This window comes from Canis lupus, chromosome 15 (genome assembly GCF_003254725.2).
Source record: "Canis lupus dingo isolate Sandy chromosome 15, ASM325472v2, whole genome shotgun sequence".
NCBI classification, from domain to species: Eukaryota; Metazoa; Chordata; class Mammalia; order Carnivora; family Canidae; genus Canis; species Canis lupus.
Window position 1 is genome coordinate 58405373 of NC_064257.1, and position 15566 is coordinate 58420938.

Below are 15566 nucleotides of genomic sequence, written 5' to 3' on the forward strand. Positions count from 1 at the left end.
TGTCACTGACCTCATTTAAAATTTATTTGATCCCATTAAATAGACCTCCAAGTTTGTTAACCAAACGAGGCATGATTTAGAATATTTGATACTTACACTGAGGATGTATTTTAAATACCTTTTTATTAAGGCCAAAAATTATGAAGAAAAACATACCATTCAATGTCGATTGTAATATTGAAATAATTCATCTTATCCAAAAAGGAAAAGAAAAGGTATTTTATAGAAAACCTTATAACTACTGTAATCGCATTGTAATAGTGTTGATGATGTTTTTTTTTTGTTTTTTTTTGTTTTTTTTTTACCATTAAACTTTTCTTGTTTGCCCATTTCCTTTTGCTTTACTTTCATCTATTTTATACCATGCAGAAAGAATATTAAACTGGGACTCCAAAAATGTGTATCTACCAGCAGATAATTAATGGATCAAGAGAAGTTTGTGTGTGTGTGTGTGTGTGTGTGTATGTGTGTTTTAACTTCCCTGGACTTAATTTATTCCTCTGTACATTCATTTAGGGACTTTTTAGTTTTCTGGGATTTTTTTTTTGGAACTATCTGGGGGAATCATTCTGTATGTTAAAAAAAGATTATTTTTACACATACTAGATCTGTCATTTTTATCATTGTCTGTCTGAGATTATATATTCCTAAAGGAAAGAAAAACAATTTTTTAGGTTTTTAACTATCACAGCATTCTATACACATAGGTACTTAATACATGATTTTTTTAATAGATTGCTTTTCTCACTATTGTTACACATTTTTATTAATGATACTACCTTAGTATTTCATAATATAGTGACTTTTTCAAATTATGCCATCATAAAAAGCCTGTCATTAAACTTCACAAAGCCAAAGTGCATTTAGTTATAAAGTATTGTAAAGATGAAAAGAAAGAAATATATAAATATATATATTTATATATATATTTATATATTTCCTAGTATTTAGTATTTCATAGCATAGTGACTTTTTCAAATCATGCCATCATTAAAAGCCTGTCACTAACCTTCACAAAGCCAAAGTGGGTTTAGTTATAAAGTATTGTAAAGATGGAAAGAAAGAAATATATGTATATATATTTCCTATTCAAAAAGTATAAATACCTCTTGCTAATGCTGACACAATCCATACAAATTAATTCTGCTGTCTCTGAGGGATCATTGTATAGTTTGATGACCTGTTTCAATAAGTGCAACAGTGAAAATGTAATACTTTCCAGAAAATTGCTTGTTAAGACCACAAAGAATATTAAAATATTCCATATAATTCCAGCATTACTTAGAAAAACATTATCTTCTCTAAATGATTATATGAATACTATTTTATCATTGTTAAGGGATAGTTTTCTGATTATACAAAAAGAAAAAAGCTCATAATATGATTTCTGAGTGCCAAGTGCTTTCATTACCTAATATCTCTTTATGACTCAGAATATTAAAAATGCAGACCTTTCGTGTTATACGTAATTTTGACCAAATGGCAGAAACATTACAATATTCATTAAACTCATTGCATTTACTATAAATAATTTCCATAAAATTGTTACCATATTACCTTCTAATAGTTAACCCAAATCATATAGATTTTTCCCATTCAACCTCAGGAGTTCCTAGTATAATTTAGCTCCTTCATAGACAATACTTTACTATTTCTCTATTGAATGCTTTTATTGATGATACAAGATTTCTGAAATGTAAAATTTTCTTTATCAGAACAATATACTGATCTACCTTGCCTTCCTTCACAACATCAAATCATATATCAAAACCCAGTATCATTTGTTCCCTGTGAGAGGTGCAAGCAACACTATTCTGGACAAGATTCTTATATACTGATATTGCCAGGGATCATTATTCAGACTTTGCTGTGCTGCCATAAAAATAACACACTATTTATACATTATTTTTATTGTTTCAGTTTCTTGCTCCAGCACTTCATCATCAACAATAATTATATTTTGAATAAGAATTCTACACAAACATCTATTTAATTATCTTACTGATGCTTGATAAGTTGCATACCATTAAAAATATTACCTGCTTTTCCTACAAGTTCCAATTACTTTTAGGTAGTTAAATCCATGTATCTGCATTGTATAAGGGTGAGGGATGGGAGTTGGTAGGTTATACTGCTTATTTAATAAGACAAGTTAGTAAAACAGTAATAATAATTGGTATATTTTCATAGAATTTCACACCTGGAAAATATTTTTGCAGTTGAACTAGTTTCTGTAAATACCTTGATATGTCATGCACTTGAGTTCTTATTTATGCTATTCTTTTTGTCCAATTTCCCATGTCCTATTGCCTGAACCATATCCACCCATCCTGGAGACAAATGCAATTGATATCACCTTCAAGTCTCCTTGACTTCCCAAACTGGATATTATAGTCTCAATTCACTCAATATTTTATTTAGGTCTTTTTATGATGTTTAGTCCTTTTATCTTGCATACAGTGTTTATATAATAATTTAAAAGGATGATGTTAATATAAATATAAAACAATGTATATATAATTTCTTTCCTGAAAAACCATAGTATCTTTTTGCCACCGTGAGCGCACAAAATAATGCCTATTACAGAGTGAAGTTTAGTGGGAAACACATAGATTTCACAGTCTGACAAAGGTTTGATTATAAACTCAGCTACTTAGTTCTTAACTTCCCTGTGTTTCAGTTTCTTCATACAAAAGTAGAATAATAATATTGCTCTCTTGTTTTTTTTTAAAAATAGTCTCACCTTGTAACATACTTATAAGTGATTGTTTACAGAGTCATCCTGCCTTTTAATTTAATATGGAAATGCAATTTAATTAAATTTGAAGAATATACTGATAGAAGGCTTTAAAACCTGAAACCGTTCCACATGTGTTATTTTGCTTATACCAAATATTACATAACATATAATTTAATGTTTTAATATGAAATTACTATCTTTGTTTATATGAATTTTCAGAAATTTAAGTAATTCCCCAAATATCAGACCACTGATAGATGGCAGAGGATAATTCAAAAGAAATCTTTTCACATCAAGTACATACACTTTTTCCTGTCTTCTGGAAAGCAATATATAAATGCGTATACACATAACATATTAAAGATAGTAGATGTATGATAGATAGGTAGATGTAAAAAATACTGGTTTCTGTGCTGGATTAGACCCTGTTGAACTTTGATTCTTTGGAGATTTTCAAACACCAGCCAGTTAATTTAATTTTTGCACACATCCTCTAAATCTTTCCCTTCTGGTTTCTGTCCCCAAGACTTTTTTCTTTGAAATATTTTTAAATAACAACCTGGCAGGTGACTTTTCTAAACCAGATCATCTTTATAACTCCCCTCTATAAAGCACATAAAGTCAATTTTAAGTAGTCGTTAAGCAATTTAAACACATATAAATTGTTCCAAAGTACCTTAACATAAATACAATTTTCCATTCTTATGCTAATTATTGCTAACATAACGCAAAGTCTATCTAGTAACCTACTTTGGTTTCCCAATAGTGTAAAAAAACAAGACAAAAAGGTCACTTTGTAAATGATTAAATTGTTTTTGCCATATGGTGAAAGTAAGTCAAGTGCTGCTCCTACTCCAAACTTTAGAAGCAATATTGTGGAATTAATGTTTTCAACTAGAATCAATAAGAACTGATATCTAGGGTTATCAAATACTTCCAGATTTTCATTTTAAAATTACCAAACTCCTTAGCTCTTACATATGTTTCAGTACAGTTAAGCACTTAAATGATCTTACTTTTATCACTTCTTTAAAAAAAATAGTTTGTACTCTGAGATCAAGCAAATATACTGTCTTGTTTAAAGAAACAAGAAAAAGAATGAAGAAGTTAGAGAATGAATATTATACTCACGGAATGTTCTATAAAATTCTTCAAGAGCCAGGTGCTTGTCAGAGTTAAAATCATCGTATTTCAGTAGATCATACAAAGTACAATCAGAAAGATCCTGGCCAAGATCTTCCTGTTTAATTACCTGACAAGAAAATTAAACCATACAATTATAACCATCTTAGCATTTCTATAGCATAATTAATTATACATAATCATTACTTAATAGATCATTTTAAGTCTGCAGTAGGGCAAAGAACTGAACCCATGAGAGACCCAGATTTTCAGTTACTGGACAATTATTTTCTTTAATTTTTTCAATTATTTTTAGAACGATTTTTATTTTTGTGAGAGAGATCATGCAAATGAGTACGACATGCACGTGATGGGGGAGCAGAGGGAGAAGCAGACTCTCCCTGAGTAGGGAGCCCAAGGCAGACTTGATCCCAGGATTATGACCTGAGCCGAAGGCAGATGCTTCACCCACTGAGCCATCTAGGCACCCTGGAAAAGTATTTTTAACAATTCCAAAGATACAAAGTTAAAAAGTTAAGATAGGTATTTAGAATTTAGCCCAAATTTTCTAGTACAAAAATTTCACAGTAGGACCCAGAAAAATCTGAACTTTACAAGAACATTTTGTGTTTCACTCCTTTTCTTTGCTCCATTTATACTGACTCAAGGAAATATCTCCACATGAAAATTGCCTCCTATGTCTCAGTGACCTCTGTCAAAATAAAACAGGGCTCTTTCTCAACAAAAATAGTGAGAGCATTTGTTCCAACTTTCATCTCCAAATTATTTGTGAAAAATGAAGTTAGATTTTTTTTTTTTTTTCTTCTCTGCCTAAACTCCTCCTCAGCTGGAAGTTAAGCCTTTTGGGATTGTGCATTAACTCCCTCGGTCACAAAAGAGCTATTAAGCAAATGACTGTTTCCAGGAGCCAAAGAGAATTAATGCACCAATTGATGATGAAAATCTATCCAAGTGTGGGTGAGAAAAATCATCAGACTTTTTCTCCTCTGTGCTCTGTCCTATGGACTAAGGCTGTAGCTTTTTTATACGCTACTGCTTTGACTATTGCCTCTCAAATAAAAGAGCTCCCCAAGATTTTTCAAACATTCCTACCCGTCTGGGTGGCTGCATAGCTGTGCCCATGGCTTTTCATATTCTCCTACATGCAGAGGCAGTATTTCACTTGCTTCGAGCTGTGCATTACAGCGTGGTTTTAAAAAAGCGATGGCATGTAATCAGAAAACGCAGGCTCTGAGGTCAGCCAGCTTTGGGTTCTGCTCCTGCTAATGCCACTTAACAGTTCTATAATTTCTGGCAAATCACTTAACCTTTCCTCAACTAGAAATTGGAGGTAGTAACATTTATGTCTCATGGCTATCGTGAAGAATATACACACGCACATACACACACATGTACCTAAACACACACACATACACTCACATAAAGTTAGAGACAACATATAAGGTGTACTCAAAAGTACACAATTTTAAAGTCAAAAATAATGATGTTTTAAGCCTGTAATGTGCTTCGTATGCAAATAATTCACTGCCGATTTCCACACCAGCTTGCATATGCACTACTGTGTGTTCACCATAGATTACTGTCTTTGATAAAGCAGTATGCTTTGTTAGATCAGTGGCAGATTAGTGACACTAACTTCTAAAGATTCTCAGATGCTCCCGAACTATTTTTTTTAATAACCTTTTTGGGAACATTTCCATGTTAAAAGTTTAGTTACGCCAGAGTATGGCCGAGCTAGAGAGGTAGCTCTGAGGATGGAGCTTAGCTTGAGGGTCACTAGAGCCTCCAGCCCCCTTCTGCAGCCACCTGAGCATTGCTAAATACAACTTGCACAATACACTGGGTTATCTGCTCTTGTGTAATGTATTCACATTCCGTTGGTTAAGCTGATATTCGCTGCCTTAGAGGGGGAGAAAAGGCAAAACATTTATCTGCTTTAATTGATCCATATACATAGATATTGTTGAGAGCGAGTATTAAGCCTTACACTTCTGCACAGTCCAGCTGGAGGGATTAACAAAACTACCTAACGGCTGAAGCCATCTCTCCTATAAGCCTAATGAGAAAACTAATACTGCTTTTCTATTTAGAAAGCAACAGAGCTCTCAGCCATTCTCCATCTGTTATTTGTTAGATCATGGAAAATGACTTTTTCCCGGGTGGTAAGGGGGCAGCATATTTCATCTTACCTCACTACGCTCTTCCTAAAGATCTGCAATGCAAGCGGTGTAGTAATTTTAAGGATGCAGTGACAGCAGGGTTTGGTCAGGTACTTTAATAATATTTTTTAGTGGTTTTTATTCTCATACATGTTCATAAAGAGAAGGAGATGGAAAAACCTGGAGAAATTGTGCATCATTTTCTGTCTCACATTTTCTATTTTAATAGTTTGCTCAGATTAAGTCATGTGCTAGACAAAGAGATGAACTTCTACCTTTCTCTTGAATGCTGGCATAACACTAGCTTGATCTTGATTTGATCCTGATCTTGATTTGATCATGATTATACAACTTAAGCTGGATGTGCTGTTTTAATCAGTGTACCCTGGAGAAGCAAATGGTCCTGGCTAGAAGTTTTCAGAAACAACAACAACAAAAACCCCAACTATGTCATCTATATTGGACCATGTTCATGTACAGGAGAGAGATGATTCTTCCCTTACCATCAATATTTCAAATACACATTTTCTTCATTTTATTCCATTTTTTTTGGTCAATGTAACAGCTTATTTAAAATATATTTCCTGGGATCCCTGGGTAGCTCAGTGGTTTAGCACCTGCCTTGGGCCCAGGGCGTGATCCTGGAGACCCGGGATCAAGTCCCACATGAGCCTGCTTCTCCCTCTGCCTGTGTCTCTGCCTCTCTGTCTTTCATGAATAAATAAAAATCCTTAAAAAAATAAGATAAAATATATTTCCTAGTAACTTCTTCTCTCCTTTAGGTTTCCTGATGGGATCTGTGTACAGTCTGAGGTATTTCAAACGAGGGAGATACTTTTCTATGACCTTTCAACCAGCATGGAGAAATTGCTTTAGATATCTAGAGTTTTGATAACCTTAAAGTAATGAGTGTTTGACTGCTTGCAAGAAAGCATGACAGGAAATAAGCAGATTTCCTCCCCAAGGGCACAGTAACATATCAAACACTCTTTGACACAGGGGATCCAAACTTGTAGGGCTTTCATCGTTGTCAACATTTCTTTTATGTATGTCTGGCACTGGTTCCAAGAACTTCCCAGTCTAGGCCCTTCAAAATACATGTGCTATTTCTGAACTAGTGATCATGTAGAGCCAGACTCACTGAATATATTGTTATCTAAGTATCTGATGATGAAGATTTAGTCAAGGAGCTCACTCATAATTTCATTTGTTATCTACTGTAAAATATTGAATATGTTTCCCAAATTTACCAGTGTTTTGGTGAGCTTTCTAAGGACACAAAAAATTAGAGACTTTTACTTTCTTTAGTAATCAAAAATCAAGTTACATGAATCTTGGGCTCCACAGAGATTAGAGTCAATGTGACATAACAGATGTATTAGTCGAATATATGTCATCCAAGGAACCCACATACGCAGCATCCCAGAGGGGATATATATTTAATTTCAAAGTAGTAGAACTGTCAAGGTTGCATGAGGAATTATAATAACTCAGGGATGATTCAATGTTTTGATACTACATTCCTTTTTCTTCCAAAACATAAGAAGAAAAACAAAAACAAAACTGTCCCTCCCAAAGTAAACTATTCTCGTTATTATTCTCCTTCATTTGTTTAATAAGGTATCTATTTAACAAGTAATTTTTGAGTATCTACTAATGTGTCAGACTCTTTCCTAGACTCTGAAAACAGCCAACAAGATAGACAAAAGTCCCTCCCATGTGGGACTTATATGCTAGTAAAGAGGGAACAAATAAATATATAAGTAAACTACATAGTATGTCAGACAATAAGTTATATGAGGATAAATAAAAATGGAAAGAATAAAAAGGAAAATGCTGGAGGTGGGTGTAGAGAATTATCTTTCTGCTGTGTAGACATATGGATGGGTATTAGTTTTCTGGGCATATATATTATGACTTGGAAATCAAAGATTATTATAATCACTCTCATAAAAGAGGTTAAATACATAGAATTAATTTTTATATATGGACTTAATAATCTCAAGTCAAGTCATGGTGATGAAGCCACTGGTGTGAGGGTATAGGAGGACACTGGAGTAGAATCTTCCAGTTCCGTGTCTTTTTCTTTACTCTCCTTGGTAGAGACAGACAAATAGCAACTGTAAACTCATGGAAGGACACAATACTCATATGTTCAAAAGCTCAACTGAAGATGAGCTTTACTTCATCCTTTGCAAGCTTTTCGCCTCAAACTAATCATGACCATTTCATAATCACAGTGATCTCAGTTATCGGAGCTCAGTGCTCCTCTATTTTAGAGAAAATTCATCACATTTGTGAAGTTGAAGAGAAAATATTTTCACTCTTTACTTGGCAAATTGTGCAGATTGCATCAAAGCCTAAGGGGTCAGGAAATAAATATACTTTATAAGAAATACGTATCTTTAGGCATTATCTTTAAATCTCTCCCACATGCTCTCTGTGGATGGGTTGGCTTCTCTACTACTTAGTTCTCTGAACATTTCCTTGTACACTTCCTTTCTGCTTCTCTCCTTCTCTCCCTTCTTCCTTCTTTTTGTCTTTCCCTTTTTAACAACCAACATGTGACAAGAATTGTGCTAGATGTTGGAGATATAGTAAATAAGAATGACATAGTCTTTGTCCTCAGGGAGTTAATTTTCTAGAGAAGATGAGTGGGAACAGGTAATCAAATAATTAAATAAACAAGATAATTACAGAATGTTAACAGTGCTCTAAAAAGTAAACAAGGTGAAAGGGCAGAGGATAAATAATTAACATTACAAATTATAGTAGTTTACTCATATATAACCGATGCTATCCTGCAATAGGTGTATTAGAAGGAGAGAATCACATAAAAATTAATTACGTCTTTAAGTTCTCTTTTAGGTTTTGTAACATTTAAAAAATCAATAGGGCCAACATTAATTCTTTTGAAAGACCTGCTGAAGAGATTACATTATTCAACTACCGGTGGGAAGAAAAATATTTTATTTTTAAGGCATTATATATGGTTCACAGGGATTGTGTAAATGTGAATGCCTAATTATTAACTGCACTTTAACATTCCAAGGGAAAGATGCTATAAATGATACGTTTATTTTTTAAAAAAACAAAACTTCAATTTTCCAATTGTCCTGTGCATATTATTATGAACAACATTAAAAAAAAAGAATATTTGAAACTAGTTACTAATGTTTATAGGTAGAATTGAAAGTACTGTTTCTTAATTGTAGCCCCAAGGGGCTCCTAAACCAACAATCACAGGCCTTACCTTTCTCTGTTAAGTGCTAATCCTTGCTGGAAACCTTTAATTGCTGTAAAGGAAATTGCCAGTACTATGAAGATCTGCCTACTGGCATTGCCACCACCATTCTAAGTCGAACACCTGGTTTCTGCTGTCTTATTTTGTCTAGCGGAGGTTTATGGGGTTTTTAAATGTTAAATAGGATTAATTACCATGGCATTCCCTGGAAGTTCTCACTTATCTCCCTTCTCTATCCAGACAAGTGCTTATTTATTTGTTTTTAGTTTGTCTTCACTGAAATAGCTTTTTATCTATTAGACAAAACAATTCTTACCAATCTTATAGTAAATAAATATGTTGACTAGGCACCAGAACCTTTTAAGAAATCTTTAAATTTGTAATAGGTTTTATCAACTCAAAATAAGATGAACTGTCCATTCCCAATGTAACAGTTCTAAACATTTTTAAAGAAAATTGTATGTACAAAGGTTGCGAAAACATCATTGCCATGCCCATCCTGATAGCTTAAAAATATCCAGTCTTATTTATTCTTGCTTTTTATTTAATTTCGTAAATGTATTCACATATGGTAGTCATTGAGCAAATAGCTTTTTAAGTCAAATATGTATAACATAATAATCTAAATCCTGTGAACAAGTAGCTCTTTTTATTATTTTAATAAAGAGTTGGCATGTGTGCACATTAGGGAAATATTTCATTCTAATATGCATGCCTAATGTGAATCAGCTTATTAAGATGACAGACTCTAAATGAAGAAAGAGCTAAATCAATATACTCAATACAGCTGCTTATTTAAACTCAGAATCACAAGGGAATGATTTTGCTTACTTAAATTCTACGGGTGGTTATTTTATGAAATAGGGAGAGGCCGAAGGAGTAGATTTTCCAAGCTGTTAGCACTATTTCACTTTAAGAACCCTGTGTTTACTGCTGTTAAGTTTACCAAGGAAGCCATTAGGCTGAGTTGGCTCTAATGCCCTGGCACCTATGTAAACAAGCCCAGATCTAAGCTGTAAATGCTTCAACGTTTCAAAACTGACAACCCATCACAAATAGCCAAGTAGGTTTTAAGCTACAGCCAATCAGTGAGTTCCTTACTTTGCCTTCTCCTTTCCTCGATGAGTTCTCCCCTAGCTCCCCCTCAGCGGAGTGCTTCTTCACCACATCTGCTTTGGCACTGCCCAACTCAATGTTTGCTCAAGTAAATTCTTAAAATTGTAATACGATGCAGCTTATCTTTTAACACGGCTAACAAACCCAAGGATGCCATTCCACCGGGTGAAGGGTGTAGCCTCATCTTACCCTAAAGATCTAACCTATCAGACCGCAGTGCAAGACACAGTTGTCCATTTCCCTCTAAGGGACAATCTGGACAAATTTCTTTGTGTTTCAGATCCTGGGCTGTTTTAAGTCAAACACCTGGTTTCTGCTGGACTTACTTTGCCTACTAGAAGGCTTATGGGGTTTTAAAATGTTAAATAGGATTAATTACCATGGCATTCTCTGGAAGTTCTCACTTATCTCCCTTCTCTATCTAGACAAGTGCTTATTTATTTGTATTTAGTCTTTTCTCACTAAAATAGCTTCGAACACCAAACAAGTGAGTTTTCACACCTTATCAGAATGGTCCTCAAGAAAAGGCAGAATGTTTGGTTTGCCTTTAGTACATGGAATTAGTTACCAGCAGACGCTACTCAGTTCTATACCCTCCTTAGGAATGGGATCCAGGCACTAAAGCAGAGATTCAAGAAAAGATATAGAGCACTAACTAGAACAAAATAAATGCCAATTTACCTGTTTTCAATAAAGAGAAGAGAGACATTTAAAGACAAAATGCATAAAATTCATTAAATGTGATTGAAATATTACCTTTGTCATATAGTAATTAAGACACCTATATGGGAAAGGAGACAAGGGTAATCTGTTCCTATAAAAAAACAAATTTGATAGACACTCCACTTTACCTACCATCCATCTCCATATCATTTGGGCAATAGAAATCCTCATCCAAAGGGTGAAAGTGGGCCATATACTTGAGGAAAGAGTTGTGGGACATAATTAGGTTCTGAGGGTAAAAAAAAAAAAAAAAAAAAAATAGGGCACAAGACAGATGCTAGGAATTTCTTCTAGTTTCAAAGACTGATATATTTTTCCCTAAGGGAAGAGTATGATGGATATTGTTTTGTTTTGTTTTTGTTTTTTTTCATTTATGATAGATAGTCACAGAGAGAGAGAGAGGCAGAGACATAGGCAGAGGGAGAAGCAGGCTCCATGCACCGGGAGCCCGATGTGGGATTCGATCTTGGGTCTCCAGGATCGCGCCCTGGGCCAAAGGCAGGCGCCAAACTGCTGCGCCACCCAGGGATCCCTGGATATTGGTTTTTGACGTTGGTGTTGTATCTTATAACTTGTTATTAGTTTTTTAACTAAATTAGATTTTGGCAACCATGGAATGTGATGTATTTGGTCACATAAGTTTAGTAGTAGAATCTGAAATAGGACATATTTTTTGCATGATAAAGAATTTAGAGCCCCAGGTTGAGGGATAGATTTGGACACTGCATCTGTGGTGCAGGGAATGCCAAGCACACCATGGACACAGCACAAGGAAAGGAAAAGGGTACAAAATGCTTTATCTAAACTGGATTTCAATTTGGGATTTAAGTAATTTGTGATGTAAACACCTTATATCTTCCCTGCAAGGCTACAATGTTTTTTGAAGAATCTATCTATCATCTATGTATGTATGTATGTATGTATGTATGTATCTATCTATCTATCTATCTATCTATCTATCTTCTATCTCTACTATCTATCTATCTATCATCTATCTATCTATCTATGCAATTTTTTTGTGTGGAGCTCAAAAAGGAGTGCAAAGAGGGCACAGATTTCTGAATTACAGCAATAAAATAATAGTATCACTACTATTATCACTAATATTACTATTGATCAGTTACTATAACATAGTACTCAGGATTTAACAATTCATGTTGGCTATATGAGATAAATATATAAGTACTTCAAATGAGATGAGCAGTATAAAAACATACCATCATTTCTTTTTTTCTGATTTCTTGGGATAACCAAAACTACTGATTTTCTTTTGCAAGAACCACTTTTTTTTCTTTTTTAAATTTTTAAAAATATTTATTTATTTGAGAGACAGAGTCTGTGGGGAAGTGGGGGAGAGGAGCAGAGGGAGCTAATCTTCAAACAAACTCGCTGCTGGGCAGGGAACCCTACTGGGGTTTAATCTCCTGACCCTGAGATCATGACCTGAACCAAAACTAACTGTTGGAGGCTTAACCAACTGAGCCATCCAGTCACCCTTTTTAATTTTTTTAAGACTTTATTTATTTATTTTATAGAGGGATAGAGGAGTGTATATGCACATGGGGGGAGGGACAGAGGGAAAGGAAGAGAGAGAATCTCAAGCAGAATCCTTGCTGAGCCGGGAACCAAACAGGGGGCTCTATCCTCTGACCCTGAGATCATAACCTGAGTCAAAATCAACAGTTGGATGCTCTACTGACTGAGCTACCCAGGTGCCCTAAGCCATTTTTTTTCATTGTAAAAGTTGGCATTAAAATATTTTTCATGTTTAATAATGGGCATATAGATTTCTGGGTCATAATGGCTATGACCTAACCGTGAACTAATGGTATTTAAGTTGTTATCACCTAATATCCAAGTGCAAGCATTAAAAAAATGCAAAGGATGAGCATAATGGAAATATTGTTCATACACTCATTGACTAACATCAGTATGTGTGCCCTCTTTATTTCCATGATCATCCATGGCAATCACATGAAAGTTGTCTTCATGTATTTTCTGTATTTTCACTGTATTTTCTATATGCTAGTCATGTTTCTTAGAAGCGTACATATTGTAAATGACATGAATATTATAAATATTATACCTGTTATTGCCAATATATGGAAAGGAAAATAAAGTCACAGAGTTTAAGTAACTCACCAAAGGTTCACAGGTTGTAAGTAGTAAAGATGTGATTTGAATTCAGGCTCTATAATCAAAGTTCTTATCCACTACACTTTGATCATAAAAGAAGATTATTTTGAAAAAAAATATCCAGGACTTCATCAATTTAGAACCACTGACTCCTTTTCCCTTTGAGACATTGTCCTTTTTCTTTTGAAATGCAGATGTCATCCTCTGTTGATGTCTTCTCTTCTGTTATTACCTGTTTTAACTATTTCAGACCCTCCATTGCCAATGGCAAATCTACCAGTGTGCTACCATCAATTTTATCAATTTCATAAAATACAATTCTCTTGAAAGTCTAAAATCTCACTTTGCTATAAATTTATATTTTATAATTGAGTATTCTAATATACAAAAATGAGCATCAGACTGAAAGAGTAAATGTGCAGTTACAGATGCTTATGTTAAGCTAGAGTGGTGAAGAGATGGATTGATTAAGACTTATTTCTATAACTGGTGAGTTCATTTTAGCAAATATTTTCTTGCTGTGACACGTTGTTAGCTGTGATACTAAAGATCTTATTCCTTTTATCTATTACATTTTTTATGCATTTTTACCCTCAACTAGAAAGACCTCTAGGTTCTAATTTACTTGAAAATCTGCAAGAAAAACTCTAGAATATATATTCATTATGTAGAATAAAAATAGAATGTGTGCAGCCAGCTTTCATGCTGCAATTATAAAAACCTCAAAGCCAAATTACATTCTTTAATTTTTACTTGTCACTGGCAGTATCTTAGAGTTACATATTACATTTTTGCTAATAATGGCTTGTAAATTATTAAGACACACCATTAAGATCCTTTCCTTTTTTACCCTTTTCAGTTAAATTATTTTAAAATTCCATATTAAATTATGATATTATATGTTTCAAAATTTATTAATAAAACCATATGTATTATTGGTTATAATATCTGGCAAAAAGATCTTAAAAAGAGTACCTGTAACCTAAAAAATACACAAGTCAAAACAATATTTGTTCTAGACATATCTAGATATTTATTATATCTTTTCAAGAGGGCTTCTTATAACCCTCTGTTGTTGTTGTTTTCCTCCTTTTTTTTTTTTTCATAGTTGATTACTGACAGATGAGATACATTTTCACGACACACCACTGAAGGTGTGAATGACTTATCTGGTATGGGATGTACTCAGAAAGAAGTCAGTAAACCTCCCAGAACTTTCCTTGCATGTACTTCATGGATAGCCAAGATGTAAATGTGTTTCTGAAAATAAAGTTTCTGAAGATAACTTTCAGATAATTTGGAAGGGCACTTTTCAGACATAAAGCAAGTCCAAATCAAGGAAAACAGAGAAAACAAAACTGTATTTTGCAGCCGATGAACCTCATTGTGGGTTGAGTTGTATCTTCTAAAAAGATATTTTGAAGTTCTAATCCCAAGTGCCTCAGCATGTAACATTTTTTGGAACTAGGGCTGTTGAAGATATAATTAGGTAACTTAAAATGAGGCCATCCTGGAGTAGGGCGGCTCCTTAATTCAATAGGACCGATGTCCTTTTAAGAAAACAGAAGGCGTTGTGAAGATAGACACACAGAGAGGATGCTCTGGGACTATAGAGGCAGATGACGCTATCTGCAAGCCAGGGAATGCCAAGCAATGCCCAGCACTGCCGTAAACTTAAAGAGACAAGCAAAGGTCCTCCTCCAGGTACTTCAGAGAGAGAATGGCTTAGCCAGCTTCTTGATTTTAGACATTGAGACTCCAGAACACAGAGAGGGGTTGATTTAGGAACCACTTTGCATTACTTTGTTATGGCTGCCCTGGGAAACGAACACAAACTTCAAGTGGCAGAAACCTGAAACAGGTAGAGTTCTGTGTCACTGCCATTTTCTAGTGAGGAACAATTTTCTATTTGGATTTAGATGTAGCTACTATGATAACAACTGGATTGGGTAAGATTGATGTTTTGTACCCAACCAGTGGTTACACCAGTATGGAGATGTGATATATGTGATATATATTATATAAAATAAAAATAAAAGTGAAAACACATCGTATTCCAATATGTCAGGCCCACGTAGATCAAGGTGACAAGTCTTAATTTTAAATTCATTTTAATTAACTAGTCATTTCTCATTGTCACTATAAATATAAAATTCTAGAGTTTCTTTCTTGAAAAATAAATGATGAGGTAAGTGATAACAGATATTTTAATTAAAGGTTTTATAATTTTACCTAAAATTCCAGAATTTGATTCTTTAAAATCCAATGCCTGGATTTAGTAACTAGTCGATGAATGCAGGCTGAA

General features: G+C 34.1%; 1 protein-coding gene across 4 annotated transcripts in view; it reads right to left on the reverse strand.

Moving 5' to 3' along the window:
• The window catches only part of FSTL5 (follistatin like 5), a 684718-nt gene that overhangs the window by 298826 nt on the left and 370326 nt on the right, over positions 1–15566 (reverse strand). For all 4 annotated transcript variants that reach the window (XM_025439183.3, XM_025439182.3, XM_025439181.3 and 1 more), the window contains exon 6: positions 3872–3992. In XM_025439183.3, the coding sequence (XP_025294968.3) occupies positions 3872–3992 (121 nt within the window). The remainder of the gene's footprint in view (positions 1–3871; positions 3993–15566) is intronic.